Here is a 22,783-nt window from a genome sequence, read left to right on the forward strand (position 1 = left end):
CAGATGGAAATAGTCAACGGTCATTTTTGCACCCCCCAGGTTACTCAAAAATATTTATTGAAAACCTACTCTGTGCTAGGCAATATCATAGTTAATGAAACAGAATTTGTTTAAAAATCACTTCATTCTTGGGGCTGGGAATATGGCCTAGTGGTAAAAGTGCTTGCCTCATATACATGAAGCCCTGGGTTCAATTCCGCCACACCACATATATGGAAAATGGCCAGAAGTGGTACTGTGGCTCAAGTGACAGAGTGCTAGCCTTGAGCAAAAAGAAGCCAAGGACAGTGCTCAGGCCCTGAGTCCAAGGCTCATGACTGGCAAAAAAAAAAAAAAAAAAAAATCACTTGATCCTCAATGTCAATTTATAGTCTAATTTATAGTCTAATTTACCTAAAATTTAAACCTGCTGCTTGTGTCAGTACTGTGGTTTTAGGCATGGAATCCTTTTACAAAGAGGTAAATTGAGATGGTAAGTGGGAAATAGTCACTAGATGTGTGTGGAAGGATTAAAAATCCTTTCCTACTAGGCTCCAAAACTGCCTCTTCCAGCTGACTTTGAAATGGGCACGCTGACTCCTCATATCCATTCTCAGTTACAATTTGACTGGTGGATGGAGCCCAGGACTTTGATTCCAGAGGCTCAAGGCCAAGGTCAGATCACTATCTACATAGCCAGGAACTTAACCTCTCTGATATCAGTGTCTTCTTTCTAAGGTGGGATAATAATCTCCTTCTGATATACCCTACAGGATGTCCTACTCATTAAGTCATTCCACAAAATAAATGAAAATTTGTTGACCTCACAGACTAGTGTGTAAAGGCAGAGAATTAGGCCAGTACATTTAACATGCTAAGACCATATGGGGGAGGAGTGAAATTTCTAGGGAAGGAGAAAACAAATATGGAAAGAATGTAGTCTTCAAAGATGAATAGTTCACCCAGATGGAAGGTTCTAGATGCGGGGATAATAACTAAAGAAAGAAGGGTAATATATGTTCACTTTCAATACCCTCATCCCTTGTTTTTATCATCATTAATTAATGGTACAAATTAGCTCTATTGTAATATTCATGACACATATATAATGTACGCTTATCAAGTTCACACCATTTATATTGCTCTTTGTTGGTATGTGTAGGGATTGAACTCAAAGCCTTGAGATCCTAAGGTAGGTTCTTTACCACTTGAACAGGCCTCTACTCCCTTTTGAAAGCTTTGGTTATTTTTTTCCCCAGGCCTGGCTCTTGAACTCAGGGCCTGAGCACTGTCCTTGGCTTCTTTTTGCTCAAGGCTAGCACTCTATGACTTCAGCCACAGCACCACTTCTGGCTTTTCTGTTTATGTGGTGTTGAGAAATTGAACCCAGGACTTCATGTATGCTAGGCAAGCACTTTGCCACTAAGCCACATTCCCAGCTCCAGCCTTGCTTATTTTTGAGGTAAGGTTTAATTTTATTCCCTGTCTGGCTTGGGCTGTGGTCCTCCTATTTGTGCTTCTTCATGTCACTGGAGATGACAGGTGGGTGCCAATGTGCCCAATCATTATACCTTTGTATCTGGAATAGTAGAGTGCATATCACTGTCCCAGCCAATTGCGATGGAGTATAATGAGCCACTGGGGATGGTGATGGAATATTTTTTTTTGGTGGGGGGGTAATACTTCTTTTTTGAAATACTGTTGTTCTTCACTGGCCTTCAACTGAGATCCTCTGATTACCCCCTTCCTTTTAAACCATCTTTGGTGTGTCTCATACTATTTTCACATCAGTCTTGCTTTTTCCTGACTCTTGAAAATCAAATTCAATGAGCAGAATTCAGAGAGTAAAGTTCAAAAGGTATTTCAGCTCTTCCTTCAGTATCTTCTTTTAATGTGTTACATTTTTACATGTAATTAATTAATCAATTCATGGGGCCAAAGTTCTTTCCATTTTTCTCTGACTCATGATCCCTGTGAGATTCCGAAGGACAGAGGGCCCTGCAACTATGTACGCCTCATTCCACTCAACTTCACAGGCCACCTGAGGTTATTTTCTACCCCCAAGTTCTTTATAGTCGGGCCTATAATTAATGACATGTAGTGAGCACTCTCTTCAGGGCATTGATCAAATTTTACCTGATATCTTCTCACGACATTATAAAACAGTAAAACAAGCAAATCTCAGCAAAGATGGGAAATCTAAAGTAGAAGGATTATTTATCCAAGATAACTCAGCTGGCATGAGGTGTATCAAAATTCAAACCCAGACAAAATGGCTTCAGGAAGTTTACTGCTCACCATTAAGATGGCGGTGAGGATTTGGTTGAGCATCTGGTGCATAGGGCTGCCTACAACTCCATGCTTTCTCTTTCATGCAGTTTGAAAGCTACAGGAAGAAGCGACAAAACACCTCATCTACAGGAGAGCTCGTGTGAGAAGGTATGTGACACACCCATTTCTAGATGTGCACAGCTATTGAACATGATGTTCACAGATGATTTTGGAGGCTTTGAGCAAAGCTACAACAGGCGATACAAATTCTCTCTGTCAATATATATACATACACACATACACACACACACACACAAAATGAGCTTAAGTCAGAAAATTGTGTTTGGTGCAGGAAGATCTTCTTTACAAAGAAACATCTTCCCACCTTTCAGTGTTCTGACACTTACATCAGAGTCTTTGGAAGACTGCTTTCTTGGCATCACAAATCCTTATGCTTTCTGGAGCCTGGAGCAGAGGCATGAGCCTATTGATGATGCTTGGTCAAGACTTATTAGTTTTGTGAATGATGGAGAAAGAAAATGAGTAAAACTTGGAACTGCTTAGGTATCATGAGAGAATTCAGTTCTTCTGAGGTGCTATATCTTCACAGGAAATGTTATATTTTTATTCGTGCCTGTTTTCTAGCTGTTTTTATTTGGGAAACGAAAGCAGAAATGACTTTGGTTGACTCACTTGATCTCCATGGCAGCATTCTGTAGAGGGGCCTTCCGTGGATAGATCACCTGAGGCATTGCTTGCTTTCTTGGTTTTGATAAAGGTGAGTTTAATACTGAGGCAACTTTATATTCTCATTTACATTTAAATTTCTTCAAAGGCCAAATATGCAGGCATTGAAAAACTCAAACATTTGTGGCTTTTGTTGACCATAGAAGGGAACAGGCATATTTATTTTAGGTCACGGATATTCTGTACTAACACTTTGCTGAATATGGCAGGGGTGAACTTGAGACAGGCATGCTCCCTGGCCTTAATACCCTGCACAGTGCCATCAAGCAGGAAAACTGTACAAACATTCTGTTTCGTTTTTGTGGTGCTTCTCTTTTGCAAACACCATGACTTTTCAGTTTACCAGTGTTACTAACCTCATTTTACAAACAAGAGCCTGAACACCTAGAGACATCCACTGATTTTCTGTAAAATCACAAAGTAATTGTCAGAGTCAGAGGAATCTTTTAAAATTTGAACCCCTCCTTATTCTAATACCTGATTATCATTTATCTGGTCTAATACTAGCAGTGTGCTAGACAGAAGACAATGGTCTTACCCATTATTTTCCTTCCATTCTTGGGTGGCCTGTCATACAACAAACACAACCCATGAACTTAAAAACTCATCTCAGTGAGTCTCCCACCTATAGGGCAGCTCCTGGAGGATTTTATGATTTTTCTCCAGTCTAGATCCTTTATATTTGTTGTTATCTGCACTCCTCTTCGATCCCAAATGTTCTTCCCTTATTCTATAAAAAAAAAAAAACTAGTTCATTAATATCCTTCAGTTTTCACTTAAGTATTGTCTCCAACAGAAGCATTCCAAGATCACTCTATCCAAACAGGTTCTTTTGATCACCAACTTATTTCAATCTAGCATTTGTTGCTATATGTGATTATGACAGTTAATTGTCTACTTCTACAAGTAGACAATTTCCCTCTTTTTGCTACCAAACAACAGGACAAGGACATGTCTTTTCTCACTGCCTTGCTTTGTTCAGAACAAAGCCTTGCACATGCTGATTACTAACAAAAGTCTGAACAGGGAGTCTGGAAGTCTGGAAGGGTAGAACTCAAGATGTTTTCTCCATCTTAGAATAAGAAGGCAGCTACCATTTTAATGAATAAACTTCTCACCTGGAAAAGGACCCTCCCCCTGGTGGCAGTTCAGAGAAAGTTTGGTGGCAGGTGCCAAGTGGAAGCAGGTTGACCAGTTAGGATTGCTGAGCCAACTGAGATATATGAGAGGATGACTACTCTAAGGAGTTGTTATTGCACTGGCATACCCACTGTACCACAGAGTTTTCAGAATAGAGGAGCTTATGAGGAGAGAAAGATACCAAGATGTCGGGATATGATGGATCCCTTTTCCCCTATCTCCCGGGGAAATGCCCAAACCCCAAAAATTAAGAGAGAGCACTCGGCCTTATCTTCCGCCTGCAGAAGGTGAAGGCGTGCTCTCATTGGGCTGCGTGCCCCTTCTCACCTGTGGGCGATAGGCGCAGGGAAACAGAAGACTCCAGGGAGGCAGTCTGGGGTTTTGAACTGAACTCCTCTCGGGAGGGAAGATTTTTATTACGGTGGGGAAGGCGGGAAGGCGGGCTTTGCTAATTGGCTGAGCCTGGCTGTCTCGGCCAGAGTGGCATCTTGGGACTCCACCCCATGGGCTGACGTCATGCCCCAATAGGACCGCCCCTGGGCACCGGCGGCGCCATCTTGAAGGCATCCACGTGGACCCAAGATCGAGACTGGAGGCGGGCCAAGCCAGAACTACTCTTTCCGGTTCCGGACCCGGAAGGCCTAGGAGTGGCTTCCGGCCATCCGGTCCCAGGGTGGGAGGAGAGGAGGTCAATCCAGGACCGCCCCTCAACGTTTACATCCAGCACCCCCACCCCAAGAGACACAGAGAAGACAGAGAGAGAGAGATCCCAGAGCCTGCCTGAGTCATAGCCTCAGTTTTCTGCCCAAGGACCTGGGTTCTGGCTATTGATATTGACACCCAAGCGGTCCTGGAAATTATAACTATTTCATATCCAACAGTCAGGGAACCTGGCCTACATGGTGTCTTAGACTCACCAGTTCTCCCTTATTCACCCACTCTGGTTTGGACAATTCATTGGCTTCCTGCATATCTATAAACCTGACTACACCAATGTGAGGGAGTGAGAGTCCCCAAGGACAGGAAGGGGCTTCCTGAGAGCAAAGGGCTCAGGGCACAAAGTGGGAAGGGGATAAGGACTATGTCCAAATTCTGGGAAGATAGTGGCCAATTCCTTTCCCTATGATCAATGAGCTTCCTATGGCTCCCGTGGAAATACTCTGTCCCAGGTTGGCCTACTTCTCCTTCAGCAGACTCCAGGCCCCTATAGGTCTTGTTTCTCCAAATTGAATTCCTAAACTTGATGAATTCCTTCTGCTAAACTGAAGGCACCAACTGGGAATTTATGGGAGCTTGAAATTTGGATTGGAGACAGAGAAGATTTAATGAAACTGGGAATATTAACTCCAAATACTTCTGAATACATATATTTCAATTATGCAGTGCGGAGCCAGAGAAACATTGAGAATTGCCTTAGTGTACAGTGTGAGCTAGGTGGTAATAGCTTGTCATGTTGGGGTGTAGTTCTTTGGAGTCTATGCCTGCTTTAAATGAATGTCCAGGATATGGCACTGCTGGTGCTCCTGGGTTCAGAAGTAAAGGGATAAAAATGTTCATGGCAGCACTGCTTAGTACCCACAGTGATCCAACAGCAAAATAATTCCTTCCTGGCTTACAATGTGTCAGCTCTTGGCCTAGAGGTCTTAGTCTTAAATGGAAAAAAGCTTCCATCCAAACATCATCATTACTCTTGACTGTGAAGTGAAAAGAACTGCTCCCTGCCTAGTTGTGGCTCCTCACATCTCTGAATCAAACATACCTACTCTCCTGTAAGAGTAATTGGTCTGAATTTCAGACGAGCCTGGTTGACACCTTATCAATTAAAGTGAGGAAAGATATGTGGATCAGCGCGGCGGGACACTCCCTCATGGCGGCGGCGGCCACAGGGGCGCGGCGCGTTGGTGACTGAGCTGCGAGCCTGGCTGCCATGCACCGAACCACGGCCCGGCCCCCGCGTGCGCCCCCCCCGTGTGATGCTGCGCGGGTGCTGAGCCCACCCAGGCCGGGACGATGGTGAAGTATTTCCTGGGCCAGAGCGTGCTCCAAAGTTCCTGGGACCAAGTGTTTGCCGCCTTCTGGCAGCGGTACCCTAACCCCTACAGCAAACATGTCTTGACGGAAGACATAGTACACCGGGAGGTCACCCCTGACCAGAAGCTTCTGTCCCAGAGACTCCTGACCAAGACCAACAGGATGCCCCGCTGGGCGGAGCGACTGTTTCCTGCCCAACGTTGCTCACTCGGTATACATCCTGGAGGACTCGATTGTGGACCCACAGAATCAGACCATGACCACCTTCACCTGGAACATCAACCACGCCGGGCTGATGGTGGTGGAGGAGCGGTGTGTTTACTGCGTGAACTCCGACAACAACAGCTGGACGGAAATCCGCCGGGAAGCCTGGGTCTCCTCCAGCTTGTTTGGTGTCTCCAGAGCTGTGCAGGAGTTCAGTCTTGCCCGGTTCAAAAGCAACGTGACCAAGACGATGAAAGGCTTTGAGTACATCCTGGCCAAGCTACAAGGTGAGCCCCCTTCCAGAACATTTGTGGAGACAGCCAAGGAAGCCAAGGAGAAGGCCAAGGAGACGGCACTGGCAGCTACAGAAAAGGCCAAGGACCTCGCCAACAAGGCCGCCAGCAAGCCGCAGCAGTCACAGCAGTTTGTCTAATCGCCCAGCCACACCCCGCCCTCCCCGTAATTCATGATTAAAAATCAACTTCAGTCCTCTGTGCTGTCTGGGTGGTGGGCTGGGGCAGGGGTCCCGCATGGCCACTGTGACACGCCAGGCCGTGTCCGCGTACACGCCGGGCCGGCATGTCCTCCCTGGGCCGCTGCAGGTGTGTGTGATTTGCTGAGGGGGTGCAGAAGGCTAGACTGTGCGCCCCGCGAGGGCAGGCGCCTTGCTTTTCTCTTACGTGTCCCAAGTACCTGAAACAATAGCTAGCACATCACAGGCACTCAATAAATACCTTTCAATTAAAAAAAAAAAAGATATGTGGATCACAGAAGATATCCCAGAACATCTCATAATACAAACATGCCCTGTGACTAAAGTAAATGGGAAAATATATAACATCCTGATTCAGACAGAGCTACACAAGGTCCAGAAGTCACAATGAGAAGCTTTGGCTCATCCAATCCACCAAGAAAAGACACCACTTACTAAGGAGCTTGCTACAGGCAGAGGGACTGTGCACTGTGTAGTAATAGAAGATAGCTTCAGACATAACTGTGACCCTGCAAGTAGTAGAAGAAAGACCATGTGAGAAGTGGAAGAAACTAGGAGTGTAAGGATTATTTATTCTTCATTTTATTATAAGTATATTGTGTGTATACTCATCTTTCCTTTGTACTTACCACAATCACATCTAACATGCAATATGTTGATAATATTTAGCTTATATGAGTCAAGTATGAATACTGCAGAATACCAAGGAAAGAATAAACATCATAACCTAACTTTGCATTTTATTTAAGGGAGAAGGTTAGTGTTTTTTTCAATAGTACACTACCAAGATAGTCATCAGGAGAATCATCATTTGTTGTCCTTGTAAAGGTTGAAAAGAACATCAGACTGGTTTTGGTGAAAAGTGAATGAATATTTCAACTTAAATTTGTATTAGGGATGTGTATTTATGCAAGAATTGAAAATCAGACTTAGTTTTAATGTTCAGTATGGCTGGGGCCAAATTACCCGTTTAAGTGTTAGTACAGTTCTGTTGTGAAGAGTTGTTGTAACTGTGGGTAATATGTACACTTACTTGACTTCATGTACAGGAGATATTCCTTGATAATCTGGAGGGAAGGACTAATCCAATCACCATGAGACCATCAGAGCAAAAAGTAGAAGGATGAAAGACAGGGGATTCTCCCTGAGAGCTCCAGCAAATTTTGGATATTGCCTAGGAAAGTTACTGTAGACATCTGAGCACCTGAACTGTAAGATTATAAATATGTATTGTTTAAAGCCATAAAAGTGATTGCAGTTCATTTTAGCAAAACAGGAAGATCACACAGGCACAGGCAAATAGTACAAAAAGAAAAACAGGTAGAAGGGAAGGCAGGCTAGGGAATAGACAAGTGAACAGAGGCTATATAAATATTCAGAGATGTAGCCAGATGGGAGACACACAGGCAAGTAGGAATCCTGGAAGGAGATTAGATCAAAAGTGGCACACAGACAGGAGGACATGAGGTGGGGTAGCAGACAGGTGAGAAGAATGGCCATTTGTATAAAATTTATAAAAAGAAGATATGAGCATATTAACATGGGACAAGAATGGGTGACAAGAAGTCAGAAAATGGCAGGAAGGATGCCTTCTAAACCTTTCCCATTTTCCTGTCGGATTATTGAAGCTTTCTGAGATCCAGTTGGCTCCCAATTCTCTACTTGAGTATAACTCATATAACCAGGATGGGGATCCAGAATGAGGATCTGAAAGGGTAGAAGGACCAAGGTCAGTGGTTCATGACGGAAATTTCTAGGCAGACAGTGACGTGTGAAGTGGCCTCACACTGTGTTCTGAGCTGGGCAGAATTTTGTCCCCTAAGGGACTAATCCAGCCCAAAGCAGGGCATTCCCATTGCCCTTTCAGGGGCTCAGCATGACCTATTTTCTTATAGATCGCACACATCTCTATACCTTAGACCTTGGTTTATACTCCTCTGAATTCTGACAAGCCCTTGCTAACTCTAGGGACATCTTCCCCTACACCTAATCTCAGAGACATGAAGTCTTTGTTCAGACATATCCAGCACTCTAAGGGACAGAATCCAATTACACAAATCACTTCTTGATTTAATCATTGGTTAGTTCAGTTTCTCCGTTAAGAGTGGTTCCCCAGTGTGGAAAACCACCCTGGTCAAGGGGTCTTAGTCCCATAGATAATAAGGGTACCTCCTGTAGGAGCTTTGTATTTCTCCTACTGCTTCTTGTAATGTTTTCAGGGTATCTGCTTTTACCTCCAGGTCTTTGATCTGTTGGAATTTATTCTGCTGCAAGGTGATATATAAGGATCTAACTTTAGTTTTCTACAGGTGTTTAACCAATTTTGGCAACACCATTTGTTAAAGAGGATGTCTTTCTTCCATCCTATTTTTTTGTTCCCTTATCAAACATTAGGTGGTCAAAGGTCTGCAGTCATTTCTGGGTCTTCAGTTCTATTCCACTGGTCCTCAAGCCTGTTCTTGTGCCAGTACCAAGCTGTTTTTATTACTATGGCTTTGTACCCAGCAACCCTACTTCAAAGCATTTAGCCGAAGGATCACAAACAAGGGCATACTAAAGCTACCAGCACAACCATGTTCATTGCAACATTATTTACTATAGCTAAAATACAGAACCAACCCAGATGATCTTCAGTAGATGAATGAATCAAAAAATATGGCATATATACACAATGGAATTTTGTGCTTCCATCAAAAAGAATGACATTGCCCATTTGTAAGGAAATGGAAAGATTTGTAAAAAATCATATTAAGTTAAGTGAGCCAGACCCAAAGAAACATAGATTCCATGGTATCCTTGGTAATAATTAATTTATGTCTAGGATAGTTCTAACTTCGGATCTCGATAGCTATGTACATATGATCATACAAGATGATGCTAAATGAAATGAACTCCAAGATATGGAAACAAGATGTTTTTCTTTGTTGTTTTTAATGTACTATGTGAAACTATTTCTTTTCTCTTCTGTATTTCTTTTCTATGGTTTTTACCCTATTGTCACTGCATTTGATTTTGGTGCCCTGGGTATTGTATATACACTTATCCAAATTAGGGAAGGGAAAGGGAACATCAAAATGGTGAGATAAAGGATAAAGGGTTAGCCAATGCGACAGCTATGTTCACAAAAGAATATGTTGGAAATTAACTGTACAACTCAGGGGGGCTTGGAAGGAAGGGAAGGTGGGAGAAAATGAGGGAGAGGGTAACAGTATGACAGGAAATATACTCACTACTTTACATATGTAACTGTAACTACTCTGCACATCACCGTGATAACAAAATTAAATTAAAAAATGAAGGCAATTAAGAAGAAAATTAAATAGATAAGGTGGGGATTCTGGAGGAAGGTAAAAGAAAAAAAAAAAGAACAGATAGGGGGACAAAGGTACCATAGCAGGTGGATGCAAAGGGAATGTAGGCAGAGAGAAAGTAAAATCTGTGCAGCCAGACAAGGACAGGAGCAGGTGACAGAAAGCCAAAACAGTGAGCAGGAGGTCCTCAGAGCCTGTCCTTGCTCCCACTAGGATTGTTGAAGCTTCCGGAGATACAGGTGGATCCCAATGGTGGACTTCAGTATAACTCGTGTAATGGGGACTGGAGTCCTGGTAGGATCTGGCAGCAGCTCAAAACGGAGCAGGGTCAGGGCCACGGCTACCTTCAGTTCATTCATGGCAAATTGTTTCCCGATGCAGTTCCTAGGCCAGAGAGAGAAATGAAATGAGAAGTGCCTCAGGTCTTGTTCTATCCTGGGCAGGCATTGGCCCCTAAGAGCTCTAGCCTGTGCCTGAGCAGGTCAGGGCTCTCATTCATGGATTCAACTAGAATCCTTCCCATGCACATGCACAGCTCTCTCTCTCGCTCTCTCTCCCTCTCTCTCTCTGTCTCTCTCTCTCTGTCTCTGTCTCTGTCTCTCTCTCTCTCACGCACACACACACACACATACACATACACACACACAAAATCTACCTCTACCCCAGGTCTTGGTTCATACTTTTTTATATTATTACTATTGTAAAGGCAATATACAGAGGGGTTAGAGTTACATAAGTCAAGTAACGAGTGTGTTTCTTTTTGTACAGTGTCACCTCTTCCCTCATTTTCTCCCAGTGTTTTCCTCCTGGCCCTCTCCCCCACAAGCTGTAGAGTTCATTTTCAACATAATGTCTAGTGCTGTATTTGATCGCCCTTTGTGGTTCATTTGTTTTTGACCTTTGACAAAAATGCGTATTCTTCCAGAGCTAAATTGATCTCTACTGCTGTTCTCAAACATGAGATCTCTGTTTGAGTAAGAACTAATGCATGAAACTGTAAACTCCTCTGTACATCACTTTGACAATAAATAAGTAATTATTTTAAAAAATAAAAGATACCTTTAAACACTAAAAAAAAGAGTTTCTGGTTCTCTAATGTGATCTGGGCCATATAAGGTGGGATCACTATCTACGGCCTAAAAGATCTTTAATTATGAGAAGGAAGGCAGGTGTCAATGAGTAACTCCTAGAGAACACATTGGGTTGGAGATCTGTCACCAAGTTGAAGCCCCATCTGCCTCCCACTCACTAGTCAAATTCCACATGTAACCCACAGCCCATCAGCATATATATGTAGCTTTTGAATTCTAATTCAGAAATGTCTTTGCTTGCCATCTTCATTTCTTCTTCTGGATTTCACTGGTGTCCACGATCCCACCATTCCCTGTAACTCTCTAGGCCCTCCAAGGACAGTGTGCAGATGTATCCATACTACCTACATCTTACTTTCCTAGTCCCACCTCCCACCTCAGATCATCTTGAGGGTGCTATTATGACCACTCCCTGAAAATCCTAAAGGCTCAGGGCTAGTGACCAGTTGGCTGTCACTTCTTTACTAACAGTCCTTTTCTTTCCATATATGCAAGGGAGGTTCTTTATTCAAGGACCTTCCATAGTCTATGGTCTGAGAGAGTATCAGGAACATGGAACATTCCACAAACATCTCAATGAGTTACTGACAGAGTGAAGGAAGGAGAAAGGATGGTGTCTGTTTCATGTGTAGGTATCTGATTTTGCACAAAACCTTTCTCTTCTTATTGGTTACCAGGGTCATGATTACACACCTCTGCTTCCCATACCTTAACAGAGAACTTGTCAAAGAAAACAAAACTTTTAAATCTTTGTACTTGGGGGATGAGGAATGTGTCTTCTCAGTAGAGTACTTACGTAGCATGCATGAAGCCCTAGGTTTGACTCCTCAGCACCATATAAACAGAAAAGGCTGGAAGTGGTACTGTGGCTCAAGTGGTTGAGTGCTAGCATTGAGCAAAAGGGTACACTGCACTCAGTTACAGACTCTGAGTGCAAGCCCCAGGACTGGAAAAAAAATATTTGCACTTGGAATAAGTTAATTAAGTGGGGGAAAAAGGCATATTGGAATCTTGGTGACAGTAACTCATGCCTGTGGTCCTAGGTACTCAAGAGGCTAAGATCTGAGGCGTGTGGTTCAAAGGCAGCCTGAATATAAGACTCTTATCTCCAGCAAATGCCTAAAAGTGGAGGTATGACTCAAGTGGTAGACTGCCAGCCTTGAGTGAAAAGTTAAGGATCAATGCCCAGGCCCTGAGTTCAAGACCCAACCCTGCACACAAAAAAAAGCAAAACCAAGAAACAAAAAACTCTACCATATTGGAATGCATAGAAAGTAAATATTAGGTTTGTTTAGGCATTTACCTAACTTTACTGTTCTTAGTGCAAGCAACATTATTACAGCAAATGTCTAGAAGAAAGTACTTAGCTGTAGGATAATCCAAATACTGGAAGTCCAGTTGATGAATTAACAGTTTGCTTAAGGCCTAATTAAAGAAAGATAATTCAGCCCTGGAAGAACTCGCATAATCATGATTCTAACAGTCATGGTTCTGTCAGTCATGGTTCCTAGTAATATTACAAGTTTTATGGCAATTTGCACTCCACAAGGAGTGCAAGGCTCCTTGAGCCATGTGGGTTCTTACAGTAGCTCTTTTACAATTGTTTGTTTATAGCTGGTTCATTGGGTTTAAAGTAGACATGTTAGGGATCTTTTAATGTTAGGTTTCAATTAAAAATAGGTCTTCCTTAGAGGCAATATACTGTTCTTGTTTTCAAATGTGGCTTCTCTGTTTTCTGGGGGCTGAGATTTACCTTACAATAGAGGAGCTAACTGCATCCTCTCAGGCGGACTGAGACAGCTGGTATATGCCAGACATTAAGAAAACAAACCTAGACAACCAACCACTTTCTGCAATGGTTCTGGGACTAGAGAATAAGCAGAAAGAGTGGTAGGCTGGGTTGAGAATGTGTAGAAAGAGAGGAGTGCACCACTGAAGCATTCTGGCAGCTAAAAGCACATGCCTGAGATTAAATTTCCATGAGAAAAATCTAATTTCTGCCATCCCACTCCTAAAGTGAAGGAAACATCAGAGCACACTTAAGTATGAAACACTACCAACACTGGTATTTGGGTGGCCATTGGGGAGGGTGGTAGGCCAACCTTTCTTAAGTGTGCTCAGAAATGCCACCTTCTTTTCAGGGACAGACATACCCCCAAAGGGTTTCTTCCCGACAAACAACAACAAGCAGGCACATACCTGAATTTACCACAAAACAAAGTGGAGAATTCCAAACATTAGGTATATGCCCAGAAACTCCTCTTTTCCTCTACTCCATTAACAACTAACGATGCTCACCTCGATCCTCCTGAGAAGGGCAGGAATGAGTGGCTGTGTTTGGCAGAACCAGGTGCAAACCGGTAAGGGTCAAACACCTGTAAGGAAACACAAGGGCCAGGACAGAAGGAGATCAAGTTTCTTTGCAATGCATGAGGGGCAGTAACCCTACAGGTAGAAGTCAGAGGAGGTGTTGGTCCTCAGAGATCTTCCCCTCCTACATTGCAGGGCCCGCATACCTCTGGGTTTGGCCACACCTTCGGGTTATGGTGAAGAGCATAAAAGGCGAGTGAGACTTTGGCACCTATAGGGTAGATAAGGAGATAAAGAGATGACTTGTTATGCCCATGATACGTGTATTTTTGGTCTCTCCACAAGATGAGGACATGCATACATAAAAACATTGGCTCCATAGATCACCACTTTGAGCAGGTGAGAAGACATATTACTTCACTTAACATTCCTAATCACCTTCCCAGAAAGGTACTCATCTCTTCATCTTTTAGATAAGGCTTCAGAGGCTCAGGAGTACTGAATGACACTTCTATGGTCACAAAGCTAGCATATTACAAGGCAGAGACTAGACCCAAAAGCAGGTGAGGCAATGGTGTCTCTTTGCCATAACAGAACACCCAGATTTGGCCATCAGCTTCTCTGTGCCATCAAATCAGACTTCTTATAAACAATACTATCTCGATCTTATAACACCTGATCTCCTTCATTTACCTCCACTGGAGAAAACAAAAGAACCAGACAGATCTCCTTAGTGTCCTCATCTCAGATCCTGACAATTAAGTCATCATTATGTCAACTGGTAGAGTTTCTTTTGCATGTATCACAATGGAGTTATCTAAACATCCTGTCCAATATAAAGAATGTGCGGGCTGGGAATATGGCCTAGTGGTAGAGTGCTTGCCTCGTATACATGAAACCCTGGGTTGGATTCCTCAGCACCACATATATAGAAAAGGCCAGAAGTGGCGCTGTGGCTGAAGTGGCAGAGTACTAGCCTTGAACAAAAAGAAGCCAGGGACAGTGCTCAGGCCCTGAGTCCAAGCCCCAAGACTGGCACACACAAAAAAAAAAAGAATAGGCTGCTTCTTTTATTATTATTATTATTATTATTATTATTATTATTTAAAAAGGTACACGTGAAGAGAGAAGTTGTCTGTGTGTGCTATAATGTGTTTGTCAGAAATAAAAGCTTAGAGTATTAGAATCTGAAATATCATGTAATTCAAATCAAGGGAACTGTAATCACAAGATCATAGACTCCAAAGTTGATTGTTAACTGTGGAGAATTAAAGAACCTTATGATTTTATTCCAATGAACAACAGAATCAAAGGCCATCTTGCAAGTGATGTATGCCAATGTTGTGGAATGAAAATTTCCTTAGATGTTAAAGGAGAACTAATAGGTATTGAAGTGTCTCCAACCAAGTGCCCCTATTTCATACATGTTATACTAACTACAAAGTAAGTGTTAATTTACTGATAAGGAAAGTGGAACTGAAGGAGATTCAGAACTGCTGAAGTAGACATGGATTTTCCATCCTCTCTTGTCTTTGCTGTGTGCCTAAAAATCCTCCATTGTTATCCATAGGAAGGGCTTAGGAGAGTGAGTCAGGAAGTTAACACCTTTGGGTAGAGAGCGTCCATCAGGGAAGGTGACAGGTTTGCTCAGCTTTCTGGACACAGTTGGTACTGGTGGGTAGAGTCTCATGGCCTCCTTAATGCACATAGTTGTATAGGGCATCTGGTCCAGGTGGTCCCTGAAACAAAGCTCATCCTGAAGGACAGGCAGGGCCTGGGAATAGCTTAAGTTCCCTTTACCAGAGAGGCAGTATGTTCCTATCTCTTGTGAATTCACTTACCAGGTGACAGAGGCTACATCCCCCAGGAGGCTCTCTACCTCTTCCCTGCACCTCTGCTGGTGCTGGGGGTTTGTAGCCAGAGCATACAAGATCCAGGAGAAGGCACTGGCTGTGGTGTCATGGCCCTCAAACAAGAAAGTGTCCACCTCAGCACGCAGTTCTTCATCAGACAAGCTGCTCCCATTCTCCATCTGTGAGAGGTCACAGCGGGGGAAAAAAAATGCATGTTTTACCTCACTCTGTACCTCTGGCAAAGCCTTAGACCTCTGCCACATGAACCTACTTTGGCAAACAGGAGGATATCCAAGAAATCCAAGTGCCTCTTCTTCTTGATCTTCTCCAGCTCCCCCTCTTCCTGTAATTGATCCTTCCTCTTCTTGATCACGTGATCTGTCCCAGGACAGTGGTTAATAAGCATTGCCAAATGCTGTAGCAAACCCCAGAAAACCTATGTACTTCTTGCCCCACTCTGAATGCCCTGTAGGAACTCAATGGATAAGGGATAAGATTTGGAGTATGGCACCATTTGGTTCAGGTCAGGAATTCTCTCCAAAGCACAGGCAACAAAGGCTCTGTTTGAACTACTGGGATGGGTCTCATGCAACATGACCAATTTCATGGTAACATCTGCAACATCTTAGCTCCCAACATTTGTACTAAGGAAGCACCTGGCATGAGTATGCCCCAAATCTTTAGAGGCATCAGAGTGGCTGCCTCTGGAGATGAAATCATGGCTGTTTCATTTTGCCTGAGCCTGGTACAGAAAGGAGACAGAATGCACAGAGAGAACCTGTATATTCATGGGAGATCTGGCCAGCCCGACTGGCCTGGCGGCTCAGACTATACACGATGTCGTTCTGATAAAAGATACTTCTCACACGGGAAAATGACAGGTTTTTCAGATCTTCAATGGCCTGAATGTAGGACTGGGAATTCCTGGGGGACCAAAGGCAAACAGGTAGACAGATGAGGGGAGAGACTGACATAAAGAGTGAATTCTGGGTGGAGGTTCCCTTTATGGTAAGAACACAAATATCGGAGGCACCTGTCAGTTTTTATCTTAAAGCTCACTGCCTCTTTAGAAGATGGCATACACAATCAGATTTCTACTTGTGCTAGGAATCAGTGGTCTGTGGCTGAGCAGGGTTTGGGCTAGTCTGGAATTAGTTTAGCTTAAATATGGGATCAAAATCTCACCATTTTTGGAAGTGAGCATCCAACCTGATTCATTTCAGGTGAGTCCCCACCACTTAGTAATTATAGGACCTAGTAGTTTTAAGGCTATCACTGACCCATCCAACTGGACGCTGCCCTGGTAGCTGAAGGCACACTTCATGATGGTGTCCAGGGTCATCAAGGAGATGTATTGGAAGATCTCCAGAGAGGAGTCTTGATCACTGAGCTTCTCCCATTTGTCCTGTGATGGGAAAGGGACATTTACCCATTCACTCCCTCCACGTGGCCAATGCTATTAAAGCTCAGCTTGCTTCTGTGTCTCCACATATTCTAATAGGATGTCTTTACTTTATAAAGTAGATATGTCCCAATAAATTATGGTTCTAAAGCAAGTATTTGTGAAGGGATGCAGATTTCCTCACAAACTTGTTTTATAAAATTAAACATGATTTTTAAGTAGCAGTTATTGGTTTGAATTTGGGGAAATTAGAATTGTTTTTTGTTAAGTCGGAAAATATTATTTTAGAACAAAGAGCAGCCCATACGTTTTGCTGAGAGCTGAGCTAGGATACAAGGGCAGGAAGCACCCATTTGTAGGGGGAAAACATTTGTTTTAAATTTCAAAGTAATATAAAGCTTGTAGAGCCAGAATGTAAATTCCATTAGAGTGGCTTAAGAGTCTTATTCTGTAATGTCTTCTGGGTTAGCGAATCAAATCTGCCTCTAGGCTGTGATTGGGTATTTGGATATGAGAGAGCTAAATAGACTCACCAGCATCACCTGGACAGAGTTCACCATGATTCCCACGTAGGGCTTCAGGATGTCATAGTGGAAAGCTGGAGTCAACATCCGCCGGTGCTGGAACCATTTCTGCCCATTCAGCAGGAGCAAACCATAGCCTGGGCCAAAGAGAGTTGGTGCATGAATGTGTGGGTAGTGGAATCAGAGAGAAAATTGGGGAGCTAAGGAGGGTAAGGGTTCTGGGAGATGATAATAACCAAGAAAATTTCTTGGACACATTAAAGACAGCATTTTCAAACATGTGAATTTCCCTGTTGGGCTCATACAATTGATGTAATTATGAGAGCTGTCAAACTTGAGAGTGGTCAAACTTGCCAAGAAGAGACCTAAAGCAATGTCAGATTGAGATTGCAAGGAGAAAACTCAGAGGACATATGGAAGCCCCATCATACTAATAAGAAGAAGCGGTATGGGTCTGGTGAGAAGAAGAGAAGCACAGTCACTTTTAGGGATATGCCTTGACAGCAGTAGTCCATCAGTTCTTGCTCTCTATGAGCCTGAAAAATATATCTTGCCAAGGGGAGTGTCCACATTTAAATGTACGTACCAAGCCAGGGAGCTAGGAATCTGTAGCTATCAAGAGATTTGGGGTCTGAAAAAAAAAAAGAAAGGCTTAAAAGGAAACTGGAATATACAGCACAAGGCAGTCTGTAAGCAGCAGTATTTCTACAGTTGGTAGTGGCCTAGTCATCCATTACCAAGGACAGCCAACAATTAGAAGTTTCAATCCCGGGCTGGGGATATAGCCTAGTGGCAAGAGTGCCTGCCTCGGATACACGAGGCCCTAGGTTCGATTCCCCAGCACCACATATACAGAAAACGGCCAGAAGCGGCGCTGTGGCTCAAGTGGCAGAGTGCTAGCCTTGAGCGGGAAGAAGCCAGGGACAGTGCTCAGGCCCTGAGTCCAAGGCCCAGGACTGGCCAAAAAAAAAAAGAAGTTTCAATCCCAAGTCAATGTAGATGGATGCTTTTCTTACAGATGTGAGCACTTTACAAAACAAAATAGCTCAATATGGAGGAAGGGAAGAAGGAAGGAAGAAAAGGAAGGAAGGAAGGAAGGAAATGATGGAGGGGGAGAAGAAAGGGAAGAGGGAAGAAAATCAATTTAGGCCCACATAGAACTCAAAACATTTAGTTCTCAGTAAATATTATTGGCTTTAGGTTAGTTTGTAGGCTGGGGAAAAGCTAGGAATGGGAAGGTTGACATATTTTCACATAGGGATATGTTAATTGTATGTTTCTTCAGAAATTTTGCAGATTTTAGAGCACATACTCAAGAGAGAAGAGCTACTGCTGCAGGGATAGAGTTCATTCTCACCTGATCTCCCCAAAATCACCTTCATGTAGTCAGGATCATAGATAAAAAGAGTGGCCTGACTTCCCCACAGCCAGCGAGGACAGGCACTCGGGAATTTCTCCACCCATTTCATCATTTGCTGCAACTCCTGGTCGTTTTGGAACTGTCACCAAAGGACAAAAAAAAACAATGATACTTTTTTTTTTTTTTAAGTCCGGTTCTTGAAGTATACATGATGGTTGTACAACAGGGAGATCAAGTGTTAGATCCATTAACAGAAATCAGAGACTCACAGTGTTAATGAGGACCGGGTTGTAATTCAGCGTTTTGCTATCTCCACAGAACTTGGCATAAACTAAGGTTCTTTCACATTGTTGGACCATCTACCTGCGCTTGCTTAGAAATGCTCTTAGAATCTTTCTTGTACCACTGGATCAAGCACTGCTTGATCAGTGTTCAGGGATAGACTCCATAGTGAAGGATTGACCCCTACCCTATTGCTCCAGGCCCATACAGGCACCAGGTGGAACCTCAATGTGCGAATCTGCTTTGATGTGCAGACAGGACATTTCACCTAGACCCAGCTGTAAACAACCCTTTGTGGGCCAAACAGAAAACCCCCAACTTCCTAGACCTAGTAGTGCTTTCAATTACCTGCCTTCTTGCACAGACCCCATATAAGCCTGCTCCCAAATTCACCCTCTTGTACAACCTCAAAACTGAGACAGGGGAGGTCTGTGCCCCTCACTGTTCCTCAGTAAACAGTCTCCTGGTATCGACCGAGTCTGTCCTATTCCTTTTCTGTTCTCCTCCATTTTCCTGACACACAGTATATAAAACTTTCTAACAGACCTAATTACATTAAAGTTATAGGTAATGTGTACTTTCCAAATATTTGTGCTTATGTGTTCAATGTATGATATTATTTGGATATAGGTTTTTATAGGTAAGCGATTGAAACTGAAGGCATTAAGGTAGACCTAGATCTAATATGATACTGCCCTTATGAAAATAAGCATTTTGGACACAGTTATATGTGCATGGAGAGAGAACTTGTGAGTTGATATAGGAAGGTGTTCAACTTCAAAATCAAGGAGGCAGATAGACAACAGATACCACTTTCAGAAATCATGGAAATAATCAACCCCATCAACACCATGACCTGGGAATTCTGATCTCCATGCTGTGAGACAATACATTTTCATTGTTTTTGTTTTTTTTTTATTAATTGAACATAAATTTTTTTACAAGGTGTTGTGCAATGAGGGTGCAGTTACATAGTAGGGCAGTGTGTACATTTCTTGTGATATCTTACAACCTGTTTTTCCATCCCTTGTCTAGGTCAGGTAGACCCATATGCAATATACAATGTATCAAGCACATATACAGTGTTCACAGACTTGGTCTCTACTGTCTCTCCGTCTCCCTTTGTTAACAGTCATATATCAGGGAGATCATGCCCCTTTGTTTTCTGTGTTCTAGGCTTGTCTCACTCAACATTATTTGTTCAAGTTCTGACCATTTCCCTGCGAATAACAATATTTCACCATTCCTAATTGCTATGTAGTATTCCATTGTGTATAAGTACCATATTTTTTGGATCCATTCATCTGTGGAGGGGCATCTGGGTTCATTTTCATTGTTTTTTAGGCTTAGTCTATGATGTTTTGGTGTGGCAGCTCACCCAAACTTGTAGAATTATGTAACTCTTCAGGAAATGTTATGCTCAGGGAGTGATTTATGAGTTTAACCTATTTTACTGAAGAATGAGGAAACCAATGTTCAAGGACATATCCATGTAATTAGATTAAACTCAACCTTGCTGGCCCCTTCCCCTGCATTCTCATGGCTTCCTGGTATTTGTTCTCAACATTTCATTCTGATATTCTAATCCTTTTCCCCATGCTGATGAAGTAATCTTGAAACCTGTCATTTCTGGGTCATTCCTTAGAGTGCAGCATACCGCAGACCTGTAGACTTCCTGCCTTCCCCCCCCACCCGGCCCCCTGCCAAGGAAATCAGTAATACCAGGAAGGAATCGATGAGTACTTATAGCGAGACCAAATGAATAACTCTTCAGCAAAACTTTTCCTAAAGGAACAGATACAATCTTGAGCAAGGGTTAGCAGTGAAAAGGACAAAAAGACTGTGGCATAGCCAGGGTGCACTGGGACAGAACTAGGGACTACGAACTGTGGGCCACTTAATTCTTTCTCATGTGCACCAAGACATTCCTCCACTTAGCAAATAGTCACTGTACACCACACAGTTTTCTAGAAGCTGGTGATACACCTATGAAGCAATAAAAACCACTCTGTTCTCCTTCAGTTCAGAGTTACATTCTTGCCCTTCCTGCATTAACAGATAATCATGACACTGTTGTATAATGTGCTGATTCCTGTTCTGAGAACCAGACTTTAACACCTCCTAATCATGTTTGGCTGGGATTGCAAGGGGCTTTTAGGATTCACCGCTTAGGATAATATAAATCTGAATGAAGAGTACACTAGGCAGAAGTGTGAAAAGGTCAACGAGTGAATATACCGAGTAGAAGCACAGATAGATTCTCTCAAGACTATTTACTGAATACTTGATGTGAACTCCCTCTGGGGAGCTGGCATGCAGTAAGCCCTGGCTTTGATCCCTAGAATTCTCCCAGACAAACAAATAAATGTCCCAAAACATTACAAGTCAAAAGAGATTTTGACCCATAGACTTGTTAACCAGGTAGCATAGCTCTAACCCTCCCTCCTTCCCTGTTCATCAACTTCTTACCTCATACTTGTGCCCAAAGAACCAGTGGGAGGGTGGGCATGGGAACTGCTGGAAGGCTTTGAGCAGCCACTGCCTTTGCAGGTAGAATTGAACTGCCTTGAACAGCAGCAGAAGCAGGCCAAACAGGGAGGCCACTTGGAGGAGCCCAGAGATGCTGCCCAGGAGCCTGGTGTGGCTCAATGCAGAGACACTCATGGTGCAGAGGCTTCTGGATCACTGACTGTTCCTCACTCTAACAGATCCTTCTCAATTCTCCTAAAAACTGGAATCATTGCCCCACCTACCTGTAGGAGGGAGAAGGGTGTATACAGAGGCTGGCCTTAGATTCCATAGTTGAATTTTAGCTTGGAAAGCTAAACACTGTCAGTGCTGACACTTTCTATTTCCATATTGCTCACAAGTATTTCACAAACACCTTACGATGTGCCAAGCAGAACAACCAACACACATGAACCTCAACTTCACAAGATTAATAGTCTAGTTTTCCAAGAGTCCAGCAATGTGTGGGTGATAATATTGCCATGATCTCAGTGACAAGAAATTAACTGTTGTGAAATAAATGGAAAAAGAAATGTCAAGGGATAAGAACAATGGAGAGCTCAAGGTAAGATTAGAAGCCTTCCATGTTACCTTGTTAGCTTTTGACTCGTCTGCCTGTTAATTTTCATGTCTGCTTTCTAGTTATGGCTTGATTGAAATTTTAGCATGTTACATGCATTTGAAGCTTGGCATATATGCAAATTTCTATGATACGTTACAACTTTCGTGTGTTTTCTTGGGGATGCATCAATTCATATACTGCAAAGAACTTCCAATAGAACACCTGCCTAGGAATAGCACCTCTTCCCAGGATCCTATATCAACTCCTGCCTCATGTCTTTAAGAGCAATAAACTTGTATCTTAGACAGGTTGGGTATAGAAAAGAATGCAGAAACCAACCCTTTCTTCTATTTCTTTCCTAGTATTTCCCATGGCTACTCCTCCTTGGGAATAATTAATGATCCGTTTATGGTTAGAACTTTAAGGGTAGAAAAACTATAGGCAGTTCAAACCAAACTTAGGCACCTGCACAGTTTAACCCATTGAGTCCTGAGCCTGGCCTTTGTACACAAACTCCTTTGTACACAAACTTCAGGTATATGGGTTGCTTCTCATACATATGGGATGACAACCTTGTATATGGGCAGATCCCTTCCAAAAATCTGCGATGCCATGAGCCCTATTTCCACTAGGAGCTATCATTATTATGAACTCCTCTCATATTCCTTGAATCCTAGAAAACTGAGTTGTTTCATCATGTTCTTGCTCTCATGCC

At 42.9% G+C, this 22,783-nt stretch overlaps 2 protein-coding genes across 2 annotated transcripts; one reads left to right on the plus strand and one right to left on the minus strand.

Annotated features, from left to right (window-relative positions):
• Positions 1 to 6,134: 6,134 nt before the first annotated feature.
• Positions 6,135 to 6,910, plus strand: LOC125355116 (PRELI domain-containing protein 1, mitochondrial-like). The gene is given in 2 exon segments (XM_048351247.1): positions 6,135 to 6,363; positions 6,365 to 6,910. Coding segments are annotated over 2 exon segments (657 nt in total). The 5' UTR covers positions 6,135 to 6,147; the 3' UTR covers positions 6,806 to 6,910.
• Positions 6,911 to 10,126: 3,216 nt separating this feature from the next.
• Positions 10,127 to 21,720, minus strand: LOC125355114 (cytochrome P450 4A6-like). The gene is made up of 12 exons (XM_048351244.1): positions 21,468 to 21,720; positions 18,714 to 18,855; positions 17,943 to 17,987; positions 17,366 to 17,493; positions 16,711 to 16,835; positions 16,209 to 16,354; positions 15,702 to 15,808; positions 15,419 to 15,609; positions 15,183 to 15,316; positions 13,784 to 13,848; positions 13,566 to 13,642; positions 10,127 to 10,560 (listed from the first exon to the last, which is right to left on the minus strand). Exons 1-12 carry the CDS (start codon positions 21,660 to 21,662, stop codon positions 10,386 to 10,388), a joined length of 1,530 nt encoding a protein of 509 aa, XP_048207201.1. The 5' UTR covers positions 21,663 to 21,720; the 3' UTR covers positions 10,127 to 10,385.
• Positions 21,721 to 22,783: the final 1,063 nt, after the last annotated feature.

This window comes from Perognathus longimembris, chromosome 7 (genome assembly GCF_023159225.1).
Source record: "Perognathus longimembris pacificus isolate PPM17 chromosome 7, ASM2315922v1, whole genome shotgun sequence".
NCBI classification, from domain to species: domain Eukaryota; kingdom Metazoa; phylum Chordata; class Mammalia; order Rodentia; family Heteromyidae; genus Perognathus; species Perognathus longimembris.